This window comes from Adelges cooleyi, unplaced genomic scaffold (genome assembly GCF_023614345.1).
Source record: "Adelges cooleyi isolate 19-005CV unplaced genomic scaffold, UGA_ACOO_1.1 ACOO_flye_CR_arks_rails_tigmint_CR_PRNA_307, whole genome shotgun sequence".
NCBI classification, from domain to species: Eukaryota; Metazoa; Arthropoda; class Insecta; order Hemiptera; family Adelgidae; genus Adelges; species Adelges cooleyi.
In genome coordinates this window covers 1,966,372-1,991,118 of record NW_026095978.1, presented here as the reverse complement: position 1 = coordinate 1,991,118, position 24,747 = coordinate 1,966,372, and the positions used below count along the sequence as shown (strand labels likewise).

Here is a 24,747-nt window from a genome sequence, read left to right as displayed (position 1 = left end):
CAAAATTAACTACAAAGATTGGTAATTTAAACAATGTACAACCAACAAATAGAATAACCTTGTACCTACATAGAAGTATATTACCTATTAATTTAATAAGAAAATTGTTTAAATAAACTAAAAAGGTATAAAGCCTCCACTCATGATATTAAGAATTTGACATAAATATTAAATATGTCTTATAGCTGTCATAAATTGGCTTCATGAGTACCTATCATCTAATCAACATCTAACCTAACCAAACCTGAATTTCGATATTAAAAGAAGAATGGGGGAAAAAGCAAAATAATAATAGTGAAAAATATTATAATGTGATAGTTGATGTGACAGGGCGCGGATTATCTGTACTATTAAAATTCCTACTGGTAGTAGAAAACATATTCATGATTCATTGTTTTTCATTCAAGGGTCAAAACTTCAGGGTTTTTCATTTTTAGCTAAATTATAGGTCGCTAGTTTTAAGGAGATAACACTCGATTAAATATAGTTTAAATACATATTAATGTAATATGTAAATATCAATACTACGCCATTATAATTACCATAAACATCGTTAGATAATTTAAAAAAAAAATGTTTTTAAGTGTTAAAAAAATATTTAAAAATTGTTCAATTTTAGGTCAAGTTGAGCAATTTTATAAAAATAGGTAAGCTTAAAAAACAACCCGTTCCATGCGTTCGTTCTCCTTTGAAAAAGAAGTAGAGGGGTACGCTAGAATATTAAAAAAAATTAGTTGAGGTACTCAAACCCCCCCCCCCCAAATCAAGCACTGACTGTAGGTTAACCTTTTTAGTTTAGTAATAAGGATCACATGCAACTCGTAGTTTCCCAGATGCAACTAGTATGCGCCCAACATGGACTGTTTTCCTTAAAAATCTGTAGTTAATTAAAAAAACCAAAACAAAAGGAACAATTACACTTTGATTGTAGTCAATTTATTGGTTGCTATGTGCGAGTGAATCAACAATAGTTATTTGGAAATATTTTAATTTGAATTACAATGTGCATTGGTAGATATAGCAATAAATTTCTACAGACGATCTACCCCATAGTACCCACCGTAATACTACAAATTTATCTTTATGCACATTATTGTCAATAGGTAATACGACGCTTTTTTCGATATTCCTGTGTCTACCATCACAGAATCGCATCGAAGCGTTTATTCGAAAATGATTTAATAATTTATTAGATCAGTGTCCTCCCCTGTCCAAATACATATGATCCGTCTCCATATGCCTCGATGCCCACCGTACTGATTTATTATTATTATTATTATTTTTTTTTTGTATGTGAGTCTGGATTCTATACCTTCTAAACCGTGTACAATATATAGGTATATTTTTTAATTATCTATAGTAATTAATTCATTCCAAACTGGAACCACCTCCAACTCCGTCTTCAGTTTTCTTGTTTGTAATGTCTGTTGAGTCATTACTAGGGCGGCCTCCAAACAACTCAGATACACCGTTGTATATAACTCTACCCACCGCGGTGCCCTGTACAACAGTAAATGGTGAATTCGATTTTACTTATATACATTGCACAGTTTGTAGACCGTTAATTTTATAATATTTACTATCGCATAAGATGTCGCGTCTTGCATGACCGTTCGCCAAAATCCGGATGGTTTGGGATGTGCTTGAGGAGGTGGCGATGCAACCGTCTGTGGCTGCTGTTTTGCCACAGATTTTGTGCCCTTTGTGCTTCTTCTCGACATGTGTCGAGCATTACCAAGACTGGCAAGTGCGAAATTATTTGCCAGACTATGCCAAATAAATATTAAATAATATCTTAATACACATTGAAACTTTGGCCAAAAATCGATTATAAAGTATTTTTTTTTTTGTATTAAAATGTTTTTTATCCGCTAAGATAATAGTCAACTTTGTTAATGTCTTATTGTAAGTAAATACAAACTAAATTTATCTCTACTCGCTTTGTTCAAGTTTAAAATACATTGAAAATGATTTGCATACAAAAACCAAATGTAAGTCTTACTTGTTGAACCGCATGAATCTCAACGTTAACATTTTAATGGACAACTGCTAAGAATAGAAAATTATCCAAAAATAAATTTTAATATTATAAAAAAAATAGTCTAAAACGGGCAACTATGTAAACTATGAAATGTGAAACTATGTCTTTGTTGGCCAGAACGTATAAATAAATATGATCAGCTGTCAGATTTGATAAAGCGTAAAATATATAAAAGACTTGTATAATTATGTGTCCTTCTAATGAATTATTGTTACTGACAAATTGGAAATTAGCATTAATTATATTAAAAATCCAAAAGTCAATAGGTACCAATTTAACATTTTCTAAGGCGATCTTTTATCACCAATCTTTTTATTTCAATTAAGATATTATAAAATGATGTTCAATTATTAAAATATTAAATTATTGCAATTATATTATAAATGAAGTAGTAAGCAATTAAATAAAATATCGTTGTAATCGACTATTGTTTTCTCGTTATTATATCTAAAAATACATGTTTGTGCAATTCAACAAAAACAAGATGAACAGCTCAGCCAATTAGATTGACGTCCAGGTATTATTTCAGTACTAGCCGTTATATCATATTATCCTAGAAAACTAGCAAGAGCAATGAAACTATTAGAAGATGATTGGTATATGTGCACAAATCGTGTGGACGTACTAAAGCCGATAAAATTAGCATCAACAGAATTATGTCCTGATCACGCGTTGACACAATTGTGTACCTACTTGTATCCTATTTACTTTGTAATCTATTGTTGTACCTATGTAAAATATGATGTGTACCTGTTAAACGCTAAAAATTATCATTCATATTTATAAATTATAGTATTCGCTTATCCAAATTCCAAAAGCTAATTATTTTTTGTAAAGTTCCCTGGAAAATTCACTTTAGTTTTTTTTGTTAGGAATTTTTTTCTCTTTTTCCTAAAATGAGCCAAAGAAAAAATGGTCTATTGATGATACGTATATATAATTAGATTGATTAAGTGTACCACGGAACTCCAATATTATGAAATGCAAACGACCTAAACTACAAAAATAAATATAAAACATTATATAATGCGCTTAAAGAATCCGGTATGATATTTAACATTGGTACAAATTAAATGGATAGGGAGTTAAACGAATGTATTATCATTTATTTCAAGCAGACAAGTAGAAGTAGATACAATCAAGTATACAAAACACACATATTTTTTAAACGATTTTTTCAGTATAGATGGTTGAAAACACAAAAATAATGTTCGCATTTTGTTCATTATTTGTTGTGGTTTTTTATCGATTCAGTGCGGAAAAATGTTTTTTTACAGTTTTGATTTTTCAACACGGAGTTTTTGTTCTGTTTGTTTTTTAAATCTATATTTGAACACAGCAGAACTCTTAATTATCTATTTACTTTTAGATCAAAAAAGTTTTACCCGTGTCAACAATTATTTCATTAAAAACAAAAAGTTCTACATGCAATTTGGTGTTGTTGTTGAATAAAATTATTTGAGTGTTTAACGAGGTCTCAAGGTCACTGTAATAAAAAAATTATTTATGGTCTACCAACCTACCTACCTAATATTATAATTAATTTGCTGTTGCTGTGTGTGAGTAGATATATAGTAGCAATACTACAAATTTATCTTTATGCACATCATTATTGTCATTAGGTAATACGATGGTTTTTTCGATATTCGTATGTCTACCGTTACAGAACCGCATCGTAGCGTTTATTCAAAAGTGATTTAATAATATTATAACATTATAACAGTTTAATAATTTAAAAATTTATATAGATCGGTGACCTATCTATACACAGGATGGCCAACAAAGATTTGACAAATTAAATAACTTTTGTTCTAGCGAATATTTTTGAGATTTTTTTTTTTAATAAGTTATACTCATTTGCGCTATAAGCACCACGGTTCTTATTGCGCTTACCTGTTTTACTTTTTTTAATTAATTTTTTTTATTACATTTTTTTTATTTTTTTTGCAACATACCTAGCCATTTTATTCAAAATAATTGGTGAAAAAATTTTAATTTTTATTCATCCGTTCAAAAATTATATATTCATTTGAAAGTGAGGATGACTTATGACGGGAGGTGGAGTGCGGTAGGTAACGCGCGCAGATCAAAACAACTCTACGCGGATACTCTACCACACCCCACCGCCTGTCATCAGTCATCCTCGCTTTCAAATGAATATATTAACTTTTGAACGGATGAATAAAAATACACATTTTTTTCACCAATTATTTTTTAAAAATTATTTTGAATAAAATAATCTTGAAAAAAAAAAAAAAAAATTAAAGAAATATTTAAAAAAGTGAAACAGGTAAGTTAAATAAAAACCGTGGTGCTTATAGCGCAATTAAGTATAACTTATTAAAAAAAAAAATCTAGAAAAAAATTCACCAGAACAAAAGTTATTTAATTTTGTGGGCCACTCTGTATATATATATATGTACAAATTATTATTATTCATAGTAGTGTTATTGATCGGGACTGGAACCGTCATCGTCTTCGTCTCCAGTTTCTTCCTGGGGTTGGTCTTCAGTTTGTGTCTCGTCTTTGTTTTCCGTGTCTTCCTCGTTTTCTTTATTATCAGTTGAATCTTTTTTGAGTGAGTCTTCGTGGTTTTCCACGTTCCTTGAGCCATATCTAGGGAGTCCAAACAACGCAGATATACCGTTGTACATAACTCTACCCATCGCGGTGCCCTGTACAACAGTAAATGGTGAATTCGATTTTACTTATACGTACATTGCACAGTTTGTAGACCGTTAATTTCATAATATTTACTATCGCATAAGATGTCGCGTCTTGCATGACCGTTCGCCAAAATCCGGGTGGTTTGGGATGTGCTTGAGGAGGTGGCGATGCAACCGTCTGTGGCTGCTGTTTTGCCACAGATTTTGTGCCCTTTGTGCTTCTTCTCGACATGTGTCGAGCATTACCAAGACTGGCAAGTGCGAAATTATTTGCCAGACTACGCCAGTTAAAAATTCAATAATATTTTAATAGACATTGAAACTTTGGCCAAAAATCGATTATAAAATATTTTTTTTTTGTATTAAAATGTTTTTTATCCGCTAAGATAATAGTCAACGTTGTTAATATCTACTTATTGTAAGTAGATACAAACAAAATTTACTTTGTCTAAGTTTAAAATGTATTGAAATTAATTTCCATACAAAAACCGAATGGAAGTCTTACTTGTTTAACCGCATGAGTCTCAAAGACAACATGTTGATGCACAACTGCTAAGAATAGAAAATTTTTCTAAAATAATTTTTTATGTTTATAGTATTTATATAATTTTTTTTATACTTGTTCGTAATTTTGATTAACACTGATTGTCAACGTTAAATAACATGAAAAAAACAACATAGCGGTAGTTTAGGATTTTTTTTTTTGTTATTTTCATTTGACCCACAATTTAAAGACCGTATACACAATATAACAGTACAAATCTACTTACCCGCTTATAGCTCCAATTCAAAAAAATGTATTAAGTTGAAATATTATATTTAGACAAAGTGTTATTTCCTCCTCTTCTGGGCTTTCCTTAATAAAAAAAATTCTACTTAATGGTATTTGAAAAAAAAATTATTATATATTATTAATATTAAAAAAATGTTATTACTCCACTATAGATCAATCTGATAGATATAACACCCGATAGTAAGAGAATGCTACAATAATAAGTACCTACAAATCAAAGCCTATAATCATCAGAGATATTTAACTAACAGTCAAGATATTATTTCATCACTCATCGCCAAATTGTATTTTTAATTTAATTGTTGCATTCCGATTTTGTCCTATCTTTAGGTGCGTTGTAAACTGTAATATAAAAAATATTTTATAGAAATCGAGCTGGTAGCTGGCTTTGGTAGATTTACAGTACAGTGACATGTTATTGTACATTTTTAACTATTATGATATTATAGTATAACAATTAAGAACTAGAAGATAAAGATTTTAAAAAATTATCAATATTTCAAAAATTAAATATTTAGATAAATTAAATATTACTGGTGAAACTACAGCAGACATTTACTACAGATTACCTATTTTTGCGTGATAGATTTTTAAATCATCATAATTTAATAAAAAGTTTTTGATGTATTCACTATTATTTTAAGCTATCAAATTAATAACTCTGTCAGATACAACAGCATCCGGATAGCGTTCCTTTTCTACATCAAAGAGTTGAAAACCCTATTTAAGAAGTACCACTATAGTGAGGCTAGTACCTATTGCAAATAAAATATAGCTTTCTGAATTACTTCTGAATCTACATCAAAGGTTTTTTGAATAATTGGAAAAACATTAAAATATTATCCTCAGGACACTCCAAAAATATACAATATTTTATTAGCATTAAATACATAATATCGACTTCCCTTGTACCTACATCAATGCTTATTTTTTTTTTAATTCAAACTGAGCCTTAATTTATAAATGATAGAAAACCATATAAATTTCTGATAAGAAACCTAAGTATTAAAATTTTTTTTTTTTATACTGCTGATTATTTCAGAACTTAACCTTTAATGCATAAAAATTAAGAGTTAATCATGTGAAATTTAAAAACTTAAAATAGTACACAATCAATATTTAAAATATATTATATACTGGAAATGAGTTTGTCGAATGTTTTTAAAAGATGAGTTAAAATGAGTTAATGATTAATATTGTTAATTGTTAAGTACAAATGAAAAACAGTGCTGTTTACATCTCTCGTATTTCATGTATCGAAATTTATTATTTACTTTAAAGTGATAAAATCATAAACTGTAAACTAGTTTTTTAGAAAAATTAAACATTTGACTAATTCATAATCTTATTATAAGATACATTAATACTGTAGTAGTTTATTAAGATTCAATATCTATATGTTAGACAACAAATCTATGCAATAACTTATTATTTAAGAAATTTGAGTTTATTTTACTTCATACTTTTTATTATTTATTTTTATTATTTATCACTAATTATTAATTATTAATATGATTTTTTACATATCTAGCACAGTTTCATTGTATTATGGTCGATTTTTAACAATTTTTCTTTGTATACATAATACATTCTATTTTCAGATATAAATCACTTGCTTATGACTTCTTTATTTTTTAGAAAGAAAATAAATTAGAAAATTATATTCTAATAATATATAATACAATATAATATTTATTAGAATATTTATTTATTTTACTGTCATGGCATTGGTGTATGTTGTGCTGCCTACCCATTCAACTAATACGGAGTATTATAATTATAACAACATATTATTAATAAAAAAAAGTATTGAGAACGAATAACGACTATTAATTAATCATATAAATTGTTTTAAAAGCATATATACAATTTTCATTTAACCCAATATATTTGATTTAAACATGAATAAATTTGTATATATTTTATTAGATTTTCCCAAAAGTTTAGCTATTTACTTGCATACAACTTGATAATAATTTAGTAAATTATTTCTTATAAATACATCTATTGTTATCTACTAATAATCCAATTCATAGAAGTAAATTGACAGATAGAGGTAATTAGTATGCTAATTCTACTTATTCAAATTTTCTGTTACAAGTCTTGTGTAGTAATAAAAAATAGTATAATAACACTAGTAATAATAATGAATATTTTTTTTGTATGTGACGAAAAATTTACAAAAAGTCAGTTATTTAAATTCAAGCAAACACATCTTTGTTGATTTGATAAAGCGTAAATAATATAAAAGACTTGTATAAATATGTTTCCTTTGGCGATGACTTGAAACCACAATTTGAACAAAAACAAACAGCTGAAAAAAATTACATAGAAAATAGAATTTCAATACTAATATTCATAATTTACTCTTGATATCTGTATACACAACAACCATTGGCTCAAATTGGGGGTACTTAGGCCCCTAAAACTTAATAAAGTTCCCCGAAATCACATCAAGGATCATAAGTATTTTTTGGGGAGACTTAAATAACTTAAGTCCTCCCAAAAAATGTGGACTATTTGCACCTATGACAACAACGTACTAAAAACATACATAATATATTGTATTAGCTAACAACTCTTTCTATAAACATAAAACATATTATCCAGTATCATCATTTTGGGTAGACTGTATTTAAAGTAATTTATTTAAAAATGTTGTAAACAATAAATGTACAATCAGAACTTGCAATATTTTTAAAAACTTATTTAACCTCAAAACAGTAAATAAATACTCATTTATGTTTAAGAGGTTTTAAGGAAGTATTTCTTTTTTTAAATTTATGACCTCTACATTTTTCTGTTTTGTAATAAACAAAAAGAGATAGTAACGCAATTGTCTTTATTGTTATTAAATTGAAAACTATTCTAAAAAAAAATCGTATAAGTTTATAAAAACGATTTTCAAATTGAATTAATTGATTTTAATTTAAAACCAAAATATGTATACTTCTTGTGAATCTCTCTGTACCACTATAACTATTCCATCAATACTATTTGATGCTTACATAACAAAATAGAATAGTAATTAGTATCATTATTTTAGTATCTCTAAAACAACACACGGTAACCATTACAACAGTTGATAATAAACATCTTCATCAGTTCGTGACGGCTTTGACTTCAACAATTATAAAAAATCCGAAATAAAATTAACAATACATTTTTAGAATACATATTTGTAAAAACAAACTTCAAAAAAATATTAGCGATTAGAAAATAATAATAGCATTCCAAGCCGTTAACATGTTTTAAATGAAACCATATAATGATTTGTTTGTAAAAACTGATACAGAATAACAGAAAATTGAGTATATTTTATTATAATTACCTGTTCAAGTTAGTTCGCAAAATGCTAATAGACTGTAAATAGTCAATTAATCATGATCATCAGTTACCGTTATTCTCATATTGTTTTGATTTTGACCCATTACGAATGGCTAAATAAACTTGAAATTCTAATATCAAACAATCAATATGACAAGAAAATTGTTTTTTAAAGTTTTTAAGAACTAATGACATTACCTGAAAACATCTAACAAGGTAAATGTCAATTTAGATTGAGTAACAATTAAATGAAAAGTAAAAACACACTTTTAAGCCGTCCCACTTGTGCAGACTTCGGACTGTCATTTAGGCATAAAAATAGAACATATTTTTTTAATAATAATAGTGTTATCTGTGAAATGATAACACAGTTGACACTTATTAGCGACAAATGGCAATCATAATATAATTATGAATATAAATGGTGTGGTACCGTACATATTTTGACATTAATTATTGTTACGGGCAAATTGGAAATTAGCATTAATTATATTAAAAACCCAAAAGTCAATAGGAACCAATTAAACATTTTATAAGGCGACTTTTATTCATCAAACTTTTTATTTCAATTATAATATTATGTTCTATTATTAGAATATTAAATTATTTCATTAATTATATTATATATGAAGCAGCAAGCAATTAAGTACAATATCGTTGTAATCGACTATTGTTTTCTCGTTAATATATCTAAAAATACATGTTTGTGCAATCCAACGAAAGCAAAATGAACAGCTCAACCAATTAGATTGACGTCCATGTATTGTTTCAATTGTAGCCGATATATTATATATTTTTCTAGAAAACTAGCAAGAGAATTGAAACTATTAGAAGATGATTGGGATATGTGCAGAAATCTTGTTGATGTACTAAAGTCGATAAAATTAGCAACAACAGTATTATGTATTTTATATAGGTACATTTGTATATACCTATGGCAAACTTATATTATATGTTATAGCAATACTCGACACCTATCGGCAATCTATTTAATGAACAAATGTAGAAGTTTTCAAGCATTAGTTTCAAAAAATGTTAAGTTCTTAATAATTAATGTAAATACATGAATACAAAAATAAATCTCCAACAAAGTAATAACAATAAACAATAAAACAATTAATATAAATGGTCAGAGGATTGAAACTTTGTATTACTGCTCTACAGATTCAAATCTGCTCAGAAGCTTTACTCCCTCCCCCAATTTTTGAGGGAATTGTGCCCTTTCTTGGCAGCTGGGCGACCCTAAACCCGCACTTGTCAGCGATTTCCGTGCAGTGGTTGAACAACTTTGTGAAAAACTCATCTGTTTTGAAGGATTTCAATACTTCAAGTGTGCTGTTTTTTACAGATTTCACAACTTATTAAACTATTGTCTTTGGAACGAACCTTTGTCAGCTCCAAAAAGTTTTCTCTGTTCTTTGAATCTGTAGATTCCTCGTGGCCTTTTAGAGCAATACATTGCCTGCCACTAAATATGAACGATTCACACAAAGCTACTAAGTAAAATCTGTTTTCTTGTACTTCCTCTGAATACTTTTGATTTGATTTTTCAATAAAAGTGCCACTTTTGTCTTCTTCTTTTAGAGAATTGAGTTTAGTATTAATACTTCGATGCGAGTTACTCTTCTTATGTTTCTCAAACACTCTAACATTATTCTTCCATTTGGAAAACCCACTGAGTGTAAATACATCTTCTATATTGTTTTTTGACCAACTTTCAATTGGTCAGTTGAACTAGAGGAACAGCTGGGCTGCTGCACTTCATCTGTAGGAGTATTGTCTTTTGTAGTTGTGGTTGACTGAACGGATGACGAGCCTAACACACTTCTACATCTGGTTTTGGTTCATGTTCCAAAGCAACTCTTTCTGGCGGTTCATCTTCTAACCGTTTCTTTTTGCTTGCTGGGCCTGAGCTAAAGTAGAACAGCATCGAACTCTGCCCTTTTTTGTTATTCTAAGCCTGAAAAAAACCTTTAAGAATAGATGGCATAATAAGAATTTCTACATGACTTTACAGTTTGTATGGTTTTGTGAATGGATCACATAATCAAATAATGAAAAATTGTATTCATAATTTTATATTAAAAAAAAATGACACGGTTCACTTGAAATGTAATTGTGTAGGTCTAATTAAATTTACTTCACTTAATCACATGTCACATATTAATTATTATCGTCTATGTGATGATAATAAATAAAGTCTTAAAACAAATCTAAAGAACATGTATTTACACATCATACTGCACCAGCAACGAACTCTGCCCTTTTTTGTTATTCTGAGCCTAAAAAAAAAAACAGTAAGAATAGCAGTTATACCATTCGAGGAAGAAATAACCGATATGGCAATATCTTTCCAGGAAACGATTACGGTGTGGCGTCGTTGTCACGACACTGATAATGACTATTATTTTTGTATACACATGTATATTTTGTCATTGTAGATACAATTCCAAAAAATATGTTTGTATGCACAATGTTTGTCTATGGGTTGTGAAGCGTTTACTAACTTTTTGTATAAAGAAAAAAACGGTTAGATTTGAAAATGCTGACATTAAAAAAAAATGTCTTCTCGACTGATTGATATAAGACCTTATATTTTCCTACCGAATTAAGTAGGTTACCTCGAAGTTTAGAGGATTTGGATTTTTTCTAGGCCACTGAATTTGAATCATTTTTATTGTACACATCAGTAATTGTTTTGAAAGGGAGAATACAAAAAAACTTTTGAAACCATTCTATGTTATTACATTGTGCTATGAGAATATTATATTATATGGGTATAATTAAAATTTGATACAACTGACGTGTGCGGGCATACCAAATAAATATTTCTTATAAATTTCAACTCGGTCCGACTCTTTTTCTCGAAATTATAGCCAGCAAAAGTTCTAATTTAAAAACTTGTATGGTTTTTTTTTTAAATTTTTACTATAAAGAAGTAAACTTTTTCAACTTTTACCCCCCAAAGTACCAACTAGATGAAATTTGCGATTTATAGAGTTGCTACTCGAAGAAATGGGTCCAGTATTTAAAAATTTACAGTGTATATAGACAAAAAAAAAAGCCCACATCATTGTTAAACCAATAGCACATCTGCTTTGCATCGAAGCTATACGTCTTTCAGCAGCAGCTCTGTCCTGTGTTGGTTTTTTGGCGCGAGACAAAGGCCAATGTATTTAAATTGAGTACAAAATACAAGTTCAAGTATTATAGCTGAATGAAATAAAATATAATAATAATATATTTAATTTGAAATACGTATTTTAGATACTGCCCATCCCTGGTAGCAGTGCATATTGAACAAATGCCCGAAAAGGGAAAATAGAGGTTAGATGTGTTTATGTGCAATGACTAATGGTACTAGGTAAACCACTAAGTAAACTATATAGGTACTATAGAGCGATTTTGATGTACAGTGAACTACAAAAAACATATTGCTGAAATGTGTTGACAATGTTAATTGATGTCTGTGTTGCTAAACGATATATTATGATTTAAATGTTATATATTAATAATAATATACAATATTATATTCAATTACCATATTATGATGTAATATTCTAACATTTTTGAAACATTATAACGTTTCGCGCCAAAACGGGCTTAAACGTTTGGCAGACCGCTCGTGGTAGTAGTCGACGTTAGGTGAAACGTCGGCGACCGCTCGACTGAAAAGGTAATATTCATTTGTTCGACGGTGTGTGTGTGTGTGTGATTTTTACCGTCAATAAATTTCGTCGCCTTATCAGTGGTAGAAATGTGTCTTTAAAAATTTAATATCATAAAATATAAATTATTGCAACAATATTATCAATAACACTTTTAGAAACCAAAAACAAAGAGAAAGAAAAAATTTAATAAGATACACTCACCTCGCAATAAAACTAAACCGTCGTTCGTTAAACAAAATTACCGATACTGGTCAATCGTGTAATACCTATATGTTCAATGATATTAAGTTATACAATATTTAGATACAGCATATAATAATAATATGCCGTTCCGTACTGTAATTGTGATTGTCTGAAGCGATCACGGATTGTTATATAACTTACAACAGGGAGCAACAATAGACTGTCTGTCGGGTAAGTACAAAAAAAAGCAATCATATTATAAAAACTAGTGTCGTTTTCGGTTTAACATATTATAATTTCACGGGTTGTTTTCCAAAAATTTAATCCCAAAATCGCTTCATCCTTTTAATTATTATCTTTTACAGTGTTAAACATAAAAACTCATTTTTTCTCTAAACCCTCCAAGGTTAAGTATTAACAAATAATAATGTTCTTGGTCACAAATCCTATCAAGTTTTCAAAACTTACTAAAAACAAATTGTCCCAAAGAATTAGTATCGTCCAAATAATTATCATGACGGGATTGTGTAAAATTGTAAAACTAATCTATTTCAACCTTGATTTATTCTAAGTGGGGGTTAAGCATAATATTATCACGAGTCTTCATTTTGTCGTAATTAAATACCTAATGATGATGTCGTCTTGGTCAAGCTAATGCTAATACATAATAATAATTATATTATGATGTAATTTTTGTTAGGATAACGTCATGTTTATGAAATGATTTACATTCATGTTTGATTGTAAAAAATATACAGAGATCAAAGTAATAATTTGTTGATGAATTTTGTTTTTAATTTTTTACTAACGCTAAAATAGTAAAATTTAAATGACTGTCTGTGAAAGTATTTATTTGGTAACTGCTATTTATTACATTAAAAGGAATAAGCTTATTATAGTATTCTTATTTTTATGTCTAGTAAACTCAATGCATCCGAATTGTGTGCTGTTAATTTTTGGAGTATAAATGCACTTTATCGGAAACCCTTTTTTTTTGCCATGTTAAAGTGTTTTTTTACGGTAATTACGAATCTGAAGTCAGAATTAGGCGAACTCCATTAGTTCTAAAGTTATAGCACTGTTACATAGGGGAAATATGCAAAGTTCAACTAGCTATAACTTTTAAACTAACCGAGTCCGCCTAATTTTGACTTCAGATTCGTAATCAGCGTAAAAAACACTATAATATGGCGGGGAAAAAAAGGGTTTCCGGTAAAATGCATTTGTTCCATTTTTGGTATCAGTTATTAAAAAATATAACATTTCCCTTTTTCCTTAAAAACTAAAATTTATTCTTGATATTATAGTGAGGCAAAATAAATTCTCAACAAACTTAGCTTTGGCTTTAATGAGTTTACATTCCGAGTTTTTATTACCTAAAAATTTAGGTACTCACCTGAAAATTCTTATTCAACAATTATTGAGTATGTAATAGGTAGAATTTTTTTAGAATAATGAGGGATAGGATGTTTTAAGCTTCTAAATAATAATGTTATTATTCAATGACTGTCTTAATTAATATATCAAAGATGTTTTGTACATTTTTATTTATGAACGCTATAATTTATTGAATTATTCATGCTAGCTTACCATTTGAATGACCAATATGCAGATTTCTAAGTTTAACTGAATTAATGAGCATTAAAAACATTACGAATAACACGCAATTAGTAATAATATCGCTGCACTGTAAATGTTATTTTTTACAACTTATTTTTGTGCCAAAAAGCCGAGTCCTCGTTATATTTTTTACGATTAAAACATGTTTTAAGTACTTAATTTTTATTTTTAACATGTGACGCGTTGTCAGAAAACCCACCTTGAAGTTATTTTATAGGGAAAAATTGTTTGCTGAAAAATAACATACGTGAGATAGATGTTGTCCTCTATAAAAATAACTAAAAAAAATAATAATGTTCACGTGGTGGGTTTTCTGACGAATATTTCTATATGATAATACATAAATTCATTAAGAGTGTGTGGTAGTAGAGAGATGGACAGATAGAATGAGTGCACTAGTTATCCAAAGGTACTTCCTTTGATATACTAAGTACGTAGGTTTATAGTTATTGGTTTTACATTGTGTATAATGAGTATCAATGTACATAGTATATTTATCTCTACAATATGTGGTCTACAAAGAAAAAGTATAGTGGGTTTTTTACAATAAACAATGGTGGTGATAAAAAAAAAAAAAAAGAGCAAAGTTCAAACAAGATAATAACATTAGCTAGACTTTTTTTAATTTATTTATTTATGAATTTCACATCAATGTTAAACGTTAAAACCAAGGCGACCAAACAGATTGCTTGTATTATCAAAATATTGATTGAATTAATCATTTATTATTTTACGTCTTGTAATTATTTATTTATGAATTAACTAATTGTATTTTTTTATTAAAATGCCAAAATTCAAGCTTAAGAAAAGACTAGCTAATGTGTCAGTAAACATGGCCTCAGTGTGGAAACGACTGCAAAGAGTGAACAAAAGAGCAACAAAATTCCAGTTCACCTTATCGTACCATCAGATCATATGTGAAACTACGTCCAAATGGTGAGTATTGTGTTTAATTTAGCGTTCAACTGAAAAACTAAACAAAATTCTTTTTATAATTATTTTTAGGACACCCAACAAATTAGTGGTAGTATTGAGTCGCAGAAGTCGCCGTTTCGTTAGCGAAATACTACCTTGGGAGCCTACAATGAAAGATCCACTCAGAGGAGTGGTGATTTGGCCTATTCCAGAAAATAAACAACTATCAATTACTTTGTTCAAAGATCCGCGGACCAACGAGCACGAAGACAAAGAGTGGAATCTGACCATTGAAGACGTAAGTAGTAATAATTAATACTTGCACGGCAAAGTTAAATTACTAAGTGATGTACATTTGAATTTTAAATGTTTTATGTTTAATTTTTGTTACAGGTCAATCATTTGGGAAAGCACAGACAAATAGCGTGTGCAATTTTAAACATGAAAAAATATGCTAGCGTCGATTCAACACAACATCAAATCACTTTGGACTTCAAACCTACATCTAAAAAAATTACCAACGCTTCGCTTGAAATGACACTGTCTTGTGTATTTTTGAGGGAAGGAAAAGCTACGTAAGTGTCTGCTTGTCAATATTTTGTGTCCATAAAATTAAAAAAAAATTGTTGTTTCATTGTACTAAATTTTATGAAGCCAACGCATCGCTTAAATTTTATTTTATTTTAGCGACGAAGACATGATGAGTATGGCCAGTCTTTTAAGTACAAACAATAGCGATATCGCACCTCTTGAAGATTTTGACGAAGAGGACGTTGAAGGTAGTATATAATATAGACAATATTTTTTCTATGAAACCCAATATTGGTGTACTCATTGACAAAAATTTCTATTTTAGATGATTCGACATTTGACCAAAATGTGAGCAACTTGAATGCCAATTTAACGCAAATGACAAATAAAATCGAACTTTTAACCAACAGTTTAAGCGATCCTGATTTTGACAAAACTCCTAACGACAGTAAGCGTAAATTATTTGTTTAAAGAGACAAAAATTAACGTAAATTTGTCATCGTTAATACGTTCCTAAATGTTTTAGAAATCGCTAAACCATTTCACAAAGAAGAAGATTTTAATAGTTCTCCCAATAAATCGGGATCTTTAATAGCGGACTTGATAGCTACGCATTTTGAAAACGGTTCTTCAGATCCTTCATACATGTACGCAGACACAACTGTTTGTGCGTATGAATATAATAAACGAATTATAACTATACTTACTTGTTTCAGGACTTCTAGACCGAACGAAGACAATGTACGAACCTCTCGGGCGTCGTTAAAACCATTGAATTTGAAAGAAGTATGAATTTTTTTTATGTTAATTTAACATAAAATAAAAAACATGTAATTTGGCACAATCTTATTACATTAAAAGTATAACAACGGGATCTAAAAGTTCCTCAAATTAGGCACTTGTTCAAACTATAAACGATACACAATAATTTGTAAAAGAAAAGCCACTGTTTGCTCTTTAGGCCCAATTTATCAGTTAAATGCAATTAAGGTTAAACTGATTTACCTGACAATTAAAATAAACTCCCTGTTGTACCGTTTATCAATACACAAAATATATAGATTAGCCTACGAATAAGCTCATCTTGTACTTCATCTGCCAATTAACAATTTTAACCAGCAGATTAATATTTTACCAAAATTAGAGCAACTTGATAAGATATTCTTTCAATTAGTTTGTTTAATAAATTATTAAAAAACAAACTCTTGTGGGTTCTCTTATGTCCAAAAGCGACAGTTTTGTTTATTTAGACGTATCCGTCTAAAACAAAATGTACCTTCATTACTCATTATCGGCAACACGTTGCCGGAAGCACAAATTTCAAGTATTCTTTTAAAAAAAGATCTGTGTTTGTCTAAATCACCAGGAAGCAACTGTCGAACAATTATAATGTTGAACTTAAAACTATTGTACAAGATGCGATGTAGTGAATACAACATAAAGTCAAATGCCTCCCTTTCAGAGTACTACGCATTTCAAAAACATCAGTTCCTTATGGTCCACCCTGTTAAAACTCAAATAAAAATGTATTTAAATGAAAACTCAAATAATAAAATAATTGTACATAAATTAAACTAATTAAAATGGCAAATAACATTATTTATAATTAAATACATTTTTAATTTAAATAAAAATAACTCGTATTAAAAAAAAAAAAGTTTAAGCAACAAAATAATATCAATATTAAATGAAAAATTTTTTTTTAAATTACCTAATTAAACTAACGAAAATATTTTTTTTTTTAGCCAAATTCAGACACATCAAAAGGCTTTGAAACTACAACACCCGGACAAGATTTACTCGAGTGGTGTAAAGACATCACCAAAGGCTATGCTGGTGTCAAAGTTACTAATCTGACCACTTCTTGGAGGAACGGCCTTGCATTTTGTGCGGTTATTCATAATTTCCGTCCTGATCTTATGTAAGTTTTTTTTTAAAACAATGCAACAATTTCAATGAGAACGTGTCTGAAATGTGAGTTCTGTTAATATTCTTGCTTAGCAATTTCGATTCGTTAAAACCACACGATATTCGAGGTAACTGCAAGACTGCGTTTGATGCTGGTGAAATACTTGGAATTTCAAGAGTTATCGAGCCGTCTGACATGGGCGTACTTACAGTTCCTGATAAATTGGCCGTTATGACATATTTGTACCAGTTGAGGGCGCATTTTACTGGTAAGAAAAAACTGCTCGTCTGATTATTTATCACTTCTCTTTTGTTTTTTCCTTAGTGCACAATAAGTATTTTTTTTTAATCTTTCACCCTTCATAGGGCACGAACTGGAAGTCCAGCAGATCGGCAAGACCTCGGACGAATCTTCTTACATGATTGGTCGGTTCAATAATCCTGACAGAGAGGTATCGCTTCGTCTGTTCGAGAAAGAAATCAACAACCTTTCGAATGAAAAACTGAATAACTCTAATAGGTAATAATAATCGGTCATTCCATTTATAAATATATTAGAGTGGTCCTTTTAAAAGCCGATTTTTAATTTTTAATCTCTACGCCTCTTAAAACATTTTTAAATACAAGAAAAACAAGAAAAAAAAGAAATTCAAAAAATATAATTAACTAAGATAACACTGTTTTTATAAATAATAAACTAACAGATTATTTGTTTTATTACTTATCTAAAAACAATTTTATAAATAATTTAATCAAATAACAAATTATTTTTGCAGTATAAACGGTATGAAAAATAAATTATTATTCAAATTAATTCTTGCTTAACGCTGCTTATAACTATCAAAGCCGAATAACATGTTTTTGTGGCTTTACAGTTCTATTTTAACAATATAAACCCATTCGTTTTTTTATTGAATAATATTATTTCCAGTCAAAACGATATCAATAGTGGTAACGCAACGAAGGAATATTCTCCAGTGCCGAAGGATGGATTTGCCGACAAATTGGTGAACGGGTCCAAAAGTATTTTCGATAAAGTATTGTCACCATCGAAAGAAAAGTTGTCTTTTTTCAAAGAGAAAGTAAGTCTTTCAAATAAAAAATACACACTTTTTTGATTATTCTATTGATAATTTTGTTATTTACAGGGAAGATCGGCAATGTTATCGAAAAGACATTTTACGGATCCGATTACTTCTGACGAAGACATGTATGCAAAATAAAAAATTCTTATATAAAAAAAATGTTTGTTTTGTAACGATTGATTGGTTTGATTTCAGCATGTCCCAAGTGGCAAGTGAAAAGAGCAATAAATTAACAAGGTCTCAATCTACTAGTGAGGTATATATTTTTAAGTTATGCTTGTATTTAAATGCAAAATATCTATATATACATTTTTTTCCTTTAGAATTTAAAGTGTTCGACTTCTGGAGATAAACTGAACGAAACAAAATCATTACAAGAGTCGTATAATAAAACTCACATACCCGATAAAAAGGTATATACTATGTTCTATAAAACGGCTAACAATTTTTGGGTTTATATAATATTTATTTAAAACTTTGACTAGACTGTGTGTTTAATTGAGTAAGTCAGTGTTACTCTAGCCTTTTATAGTGACTAACTTTGTTCTTTGCAGTGTATCTACGCAGTAATAGCAAAAAAGTAATCTCGTATTAAATTACTGACTTTAAAGTAGCAAAAAAAAAAATTCAAGTTAACAGGTTAACTCGGCGGCACTAACTGCTAACCGATTAGGCTTAAACTATTAGTAGTCAAGGAGAAAATATTGGTTTGAATAATGTAAAAAAAAGAAAATTGTTTATCATCGTCTTATTATAAAGAAGAATGATTGTTGATAATTTTCAAACCAACCAATATTTAGGTACACATTTGAAACAAACATTTGACAACTTAATAAATGTTAATAAACAAAACTATTATTGCCTACCCCTTTGTGATACGCATCAACCGCAGGCCCATGTTTTAATTTTATTTGACGGTTAGCGTTCATTTAAATTTTTGTGTGTATTATTAACATTAATTTTTTAATTGGCATGGCTTGTTTTTTATGCGTGTAGAAAGTAACAGCTAATCGCCATATCGAGCTCAGAGAAAGGGCTCGTCAATTGGTGGAGCAGGCTCGACGAGAAGCTGCCAGACGATCGTTACCACAGACACCTAATCAAGTGAGCGCAATTAACCCTTAATACTGTTTTTTTTTTTTTTTTTTATCATGTTTGTACAACTTACAACTTACTAATAATTTTGTCGCCTCAATATTATTATTTGTTGGGATTAATTATTTTTGTCGTTGTTAGAACGAAGAAGAGAGACAACAACAACTCAGAGACCGCGCTAGGAAGTTGATAGCGGAAGCCCGTAAAAATATTAACGTTTCAGCTCCAACTACTCCGGTGATGAGCTTCAACAACGGAAGTGCCAGAAGTTCTGTATCCCCTGTATCTGTTAAATCTCAAACGAGCATTACTAACAACGAAAAGGTATAATAATAGAAAAAAAAAATAAACTGAAGAATGTAAATTATGACTACGGTTAATTGAACACATTTAAATGTATACTCAAAGAAGGAACTTTTAATAAAAGATTAAAGTACTAATTATTAAAAAGAAAATTTACAATATTATTAGACATGTCTAAAACAAATTTCAATGGGTTTAAATTAACCGACTGGAGGACTTTTTAATTAAAATGTTAAATTAAAAAAGGTCGAGCAATCAAACTGCGTCATTTTGACGCAGATTAATATACACACATAACAAATTTTTCTTAATAAATATATTATTGTTTGATCGAATAATAAAAAATAAGTATTTTGATTAAAAATTAATCATTGTTTGATTCAACTCTGGTTTTGAGTTGTATCTTTCAAAATAGTTTGAAAAAGTACTTTGCATGTTATGCTACAATAGTATAATATAACATTAAAATTAATGTAGATAATGTTTTTTTTTAATAAACAAACCAACAAATTATATTTAGACAAGTTATAACGTTAGAACATTTGTTTTTTTTTTTTGATATCGTAACTGATAATATAATGATTTCGAAATTTCATACAAAAAATGTCGTTAAATATTTTTTATCATTCTTATGAATTGTTGAAAATAAATATTAATATGATGGTTTTTATTAACTGAATAGGTTATTTCAAAATCAACATGACATAAAATTTTAATTTTACTCTGACCACAAATAACTTTATTACTTTAGATGTTTGATTTATTTTGCACTTTCACCAGTTTATAAATTTATTTTTAGCATCTGTTATTCATAGCTTATAGTTTTAACATATATATTTCAATAGATCAATAAAACAAAAAATATTAATATGATTTTTGTGGGTTTTGCAAGCAATTTAACTTTAAAAATTTGAGTGAAAAAAAAAATACTTAGTATTAAATTTGACAAGTAGTAATCTATGCAAAAATGGTGACTTGTCGATTTTGAAATACCTATTTGTTTAGTAACACTATAATAAATAAAGTCTTCATATAATTTGGGGAATTCGAGTATTCCAGGCTAAAAAAATTCCCTTAAAATATATTATAATTAAAAAACTTATATTTCATGACATAATTTTTCTCTAATTATAGTTAATCAGAACGACTTATTATTATTGAACCACTTGAATAAGATTACTGATCTCGGTGAACTAACGAAATTTGTTCAAAACATGTTTAATAATAATTTTGAAAAAAATAGGTTATTTGATTTTGTATTCATAAAAATTTAAGTATATTATGATATTTTAACACTATGAATAATTAACATTTAATATATATATTTGTTTTTACAGTCTTACGATTCTAGTAGAAATAGCAGTACTGTGGCGTTGGATACGGGTAGTCCGCAGAAATTACAATCATTTACGTCTTTATTGGAAGCCGATTCCGTGTTAAAAGACGTAAGAATTTGTTATTTTGTTGTCATTGCAAATAAGATTTAATTTAAAAAAAAATTGTATTTCTTTAAAATTTTTAAATATGTTTGTTGTATTATAATATGAATTTATTTTATTTACCTACAGTCCACGAGAAGTGAAATTAATTACATACAAAATGAAGTCGAATCACTGGAACGCGAACAAAAACAAATTGACCGTCAAGCCGACGAATTGGAAGTTGAACTCAGAAAAGTCATGGACTCGGGTAAATAAGAAATTTAATTTTTAACACTTGCAACGATGGTCATTTTTTAAAGTTAAATTTTTATTGTTCAGGGCACGATCGTGAACGGGAAGAATTCCTCATGACCGAATGGTTTACGCTAGTCAACAAAAAAAATGCCTTGATACGTCGACAAATGCAATTGAATATCTTGTAAGTACTATCAATGTTTAGTGAAACGACTTTTCTTATTGATAATAATATTAACTTTTTTTATTTACAGAGAAAAAGAAGACGATTTAGAGAGGAGATATCAATTGCTCATCAGAGAACTAAGAAGCATTATTGCAATTGAAGGTTGGTATATTATTTTTTTTAAATTGTTTTTATTGTAATTTACCAAAAGCGAGTACCATATTGTAAAACTATATATATTAGGCTAATAAGGTAGAAAAATAATTTTATTAGTAAAAAAATAAATAACGTGTGATACACAATGATTTATATTTAATAGTTTTTACCGTCTAAAGTTTGGCATCGAAGCGTTTGTTCGAAAATAGCGTTATCACTTTCAGTAATCAAAGATTTTCCAAATACTTGTGACCTCTGTGATAGCATTATTTTTATAATACGTTTTGTAATTTAATTTCTAGATTGGCAAAAGACCGAAGAACAAAAACGCCGCGAGACGTTGTTACTGGCCGAATTAGTCAGTATCGTAAACAAACGCGACGAACTTGTCCATCATTTAGATTCTCAAGAAAGAGCGTAAGCATCAAATACACGTGACCAGCAGAAATAGTGTTACGTTTGTTACTAATTACTGGTTTTTTTTTAGAATTGAAGAAGATGACAAGATAGTACTTGAACTCAACAGATCTGGGTTTTCTCAACAAAACAAAAACTGTGTCGTTCAGTGACGTAGTCGAATAATTGTTTTTAATTATTTTACTATTTTATTATTATTTTTTTATCCACACCATTTTGAGATTTTTATCAATTACTTTGTTGTAGTTATCTTCTTAAACTTCTTTTAAAATTTCTGTTTCTTTCGTTAGGTTTTTATTAATTATTAGACAACTGTTTTTATGTTAAAATTAAGGTCTTTCATGACCGTCATTGTAGTAGTTTGAAAATAACAACGTAACGCATTCTGTTTTATTTTGTTTTTAGCTGATTTTTTTTAAATTAATCGTTTAATGTTATTTTAAATATTTTTAACGATTGAACATGAAAATGCGTGTATACTTAAAAGTTAAAACGGTTTTCCTAATCATTTTTAATAGTTACTGTTTTTTTTCTTCCACCATTGGTTGAAAAAACTTATATGACATTTTTAACATTATTATAATTATTGTATCATTACTACTTTCAACAAACTCGTGTATTTTGAAACTTGAGTACACATTTTTATGGAAACTATTAATTAATACTATGAACTAACTTAGATTTTAGTTTTAAGATAATTAAAAACGAATATCTAGTCAAGTTTTTATGTCTGGTTTAAAAAAAAAACCTCAAGTCATTTTATGTAATATTTAGATTGTATTTTCAACACAAATATTTGTAGTCAAGTACAAGGGTTTGCTCAACAATGTTTTATACACGTTAGATACATAATTTTCTAACATATTGTTTGTGTAATAAAGCTTTTTTTTTTTAACTCGACTAATTAGCGTTTTATTTTTTACATACCACCTTTGAACCCATCACGATTAAAAAAAAAAATGATTTCCGTTGTATCCTTAATTGTGTTCTAAGAACATAATTTACTTAAACTGACCCTGAAGAAGTCTTGAAATGATGAGTAAAAAAAAAACCAGCTGTACCAAATTTTTGTATTTACACAATAAAATGATTTTTAACACGCTTATATTAGCTTCACTTGTTTATAGTTCGCTTTAGAACTTTTGTTTGTATGCATTTTAATATGTTTTTATAGATATTTTTGCGTAAGCCGTCAACTGATAAACAAAAAAAGAAACATTTAAAAAGTTAAGAGAACTTCAAACCACCTTTTCGTCAAGAAGATAAAGACATTTTTTTTAATTTCAATTTAAAGTACCCAGTTACTAGTTTTTATAACTAGATAGGTATAGCGCATAAACTAGAAAAAACTTGTATATAGTAAAGAAATAACACAGTAAAATGTTATTACATTTACTATAATGCATAATGTATACTTATTATTACTAACGACGAAGAGATACTGTTCATTAGGTATATCACAACCACTTCCTATTCAAGTAGAGCATATCCGGTTCAATGTAACCGCTATTAAAGATAATTTAGACTTAAAAATCGGTAAAAAAAAAAAGTCATATCCCGTTGGTTTTTACTACAATGAAAATAAACTATGTAATAACGGTACTATATTTTATTTGTTTTGGTAAGAAAAAATATTATATCGCATAAATAAAACTGAACTACTGCAAAATTTTAGGGGTTTATGTGTGAAAATTAGACCAAAGGTAGATCTAGAATGGGGCTATAACAAATTATTCTACAATTTCCTCAAAAATCTGTAATCAAACATTTTTTTTATTAAGGAATAAATTACACTGAGTTAAGTATTATTGAATGTATGTGTCACACACTAATATTGAACCAAATTTAAATTACAAAAAAACTTATAATATAAAACATTATCTGAAATTGTATATGATAAATTTATGAAGAACATTGATGAATAGGGCCCACGCTTTTTTTATTAGTAAAAATTAAAGATGTTAAATATTATTTAAAATTGTAGTTAATTTTCGGTTGTTTTTAAAGTAATTGACATTTTAAAAAAATGTGCTACAATTGATTGGTAAATTGTTCTTGTGGTAAAATTATTTTTTACTTTTTAGTTCACTTGTTTACTATTTTTTTTAGAAAAGCATGTTTTTAAAAAGTTTTTTTTAAAATTTTATTTAGTTTTTATAATTTGAGTTTTTATTTAAAAATTATTGAAATAAAC

The 24,747-nt window shown here is 28.4% G+C and overlaps 1 protein-coding gene across 3 annotated transcripts; it reads left to right on the top strand.

Annotated features, from left to right (window-relative positions):
• The first annotated feature begins 12,597 nt into the window (after window positions 1-12,597).
• Window positions 12,598-23,158, top strand: LOC126839646 (EH domain-binding protein 1). Of its 3 annotated transcripts, XM_050575053.1 has the most exons (23): window positions 12,598-12,912; window positions 15,101-15,237; window positions 15,307-15,514; window positions 15,610-15,791; window positions 15,904-15,995; window positions 16,073-16,195; window positions 16,274-16,394; window positions 16,464-16,533; window positions 17,493-17,668; window positions 17,749-17,924; window positions 18,022-18,175; window positions 18,587-18,737; window positions 18,804-18,865; window positions 18,936-18,996; window positions 19,064-19,153; window positions 19,737-19,844; window positions 19,977-20,159; window positions 21,476-21,583; window positions 21,707-21,827; window positions 21,899-21,998; window positions 22,069-22,142; window positions 22,439-22,553; window positions 22,624-23,155. In XM_050575053.1, exons 2-23 carry the CDS (start codon window positions 15,134-15,136, stop codon window positions 22,703-22,705), a joined length of 2,661 nt encoding a protein of 886 aa, XP_050431010.1. In that variant the 5' UTR covers window positions 12,598-12,912; window positions 15,101-15,133; the 3' UTR covers window positions 22,706-23,155. The 3 variants fall into 3 exon arrangements, with proteins under 3 accessions (XP_050431010.1, XP_050431009.1, XP_050431011.1); XM_050575052.1 differs by lacking the exon at window positions 12,598-12,912 and having other exon boundaries at window positions 14,959-15,237; window positions 22,624-23,156; XM_050575054.1 differs by lacking the exons at window positions 12,598-12,912; window positions 19,737-19,844 and having other exon boundaries at window positions 14,959-15,237; window positions 22,624-23,158.
• Window positions 23,159-24,747: the final 1,589 nt, after the last annotated feature.

Bases quoted from the DNA above. Each gene is read 5' to 3' on its own strand.
- LOC126839646 (XM_050575052.1), top strand. From the start codon at position 15,086: ATGCCAAAATTCAAGCTTAAGAAAAGACTAGCTAATGTGTCAGTAAAC. The intron at 19,154-19,736 runs GTATATACTATG...TTATGCGTGTAG, and splicing joins CTCACATACCCGATAAAAAG to AAAGTAACAGCTAATCGCCA. The intron at 20,160-21,475 runs GTATAATAATAG...TTGTTTTTACAG, and splicing joins GCATTACTAACAACGAAAAG to TCTTACGATTCTAGTAGAAA.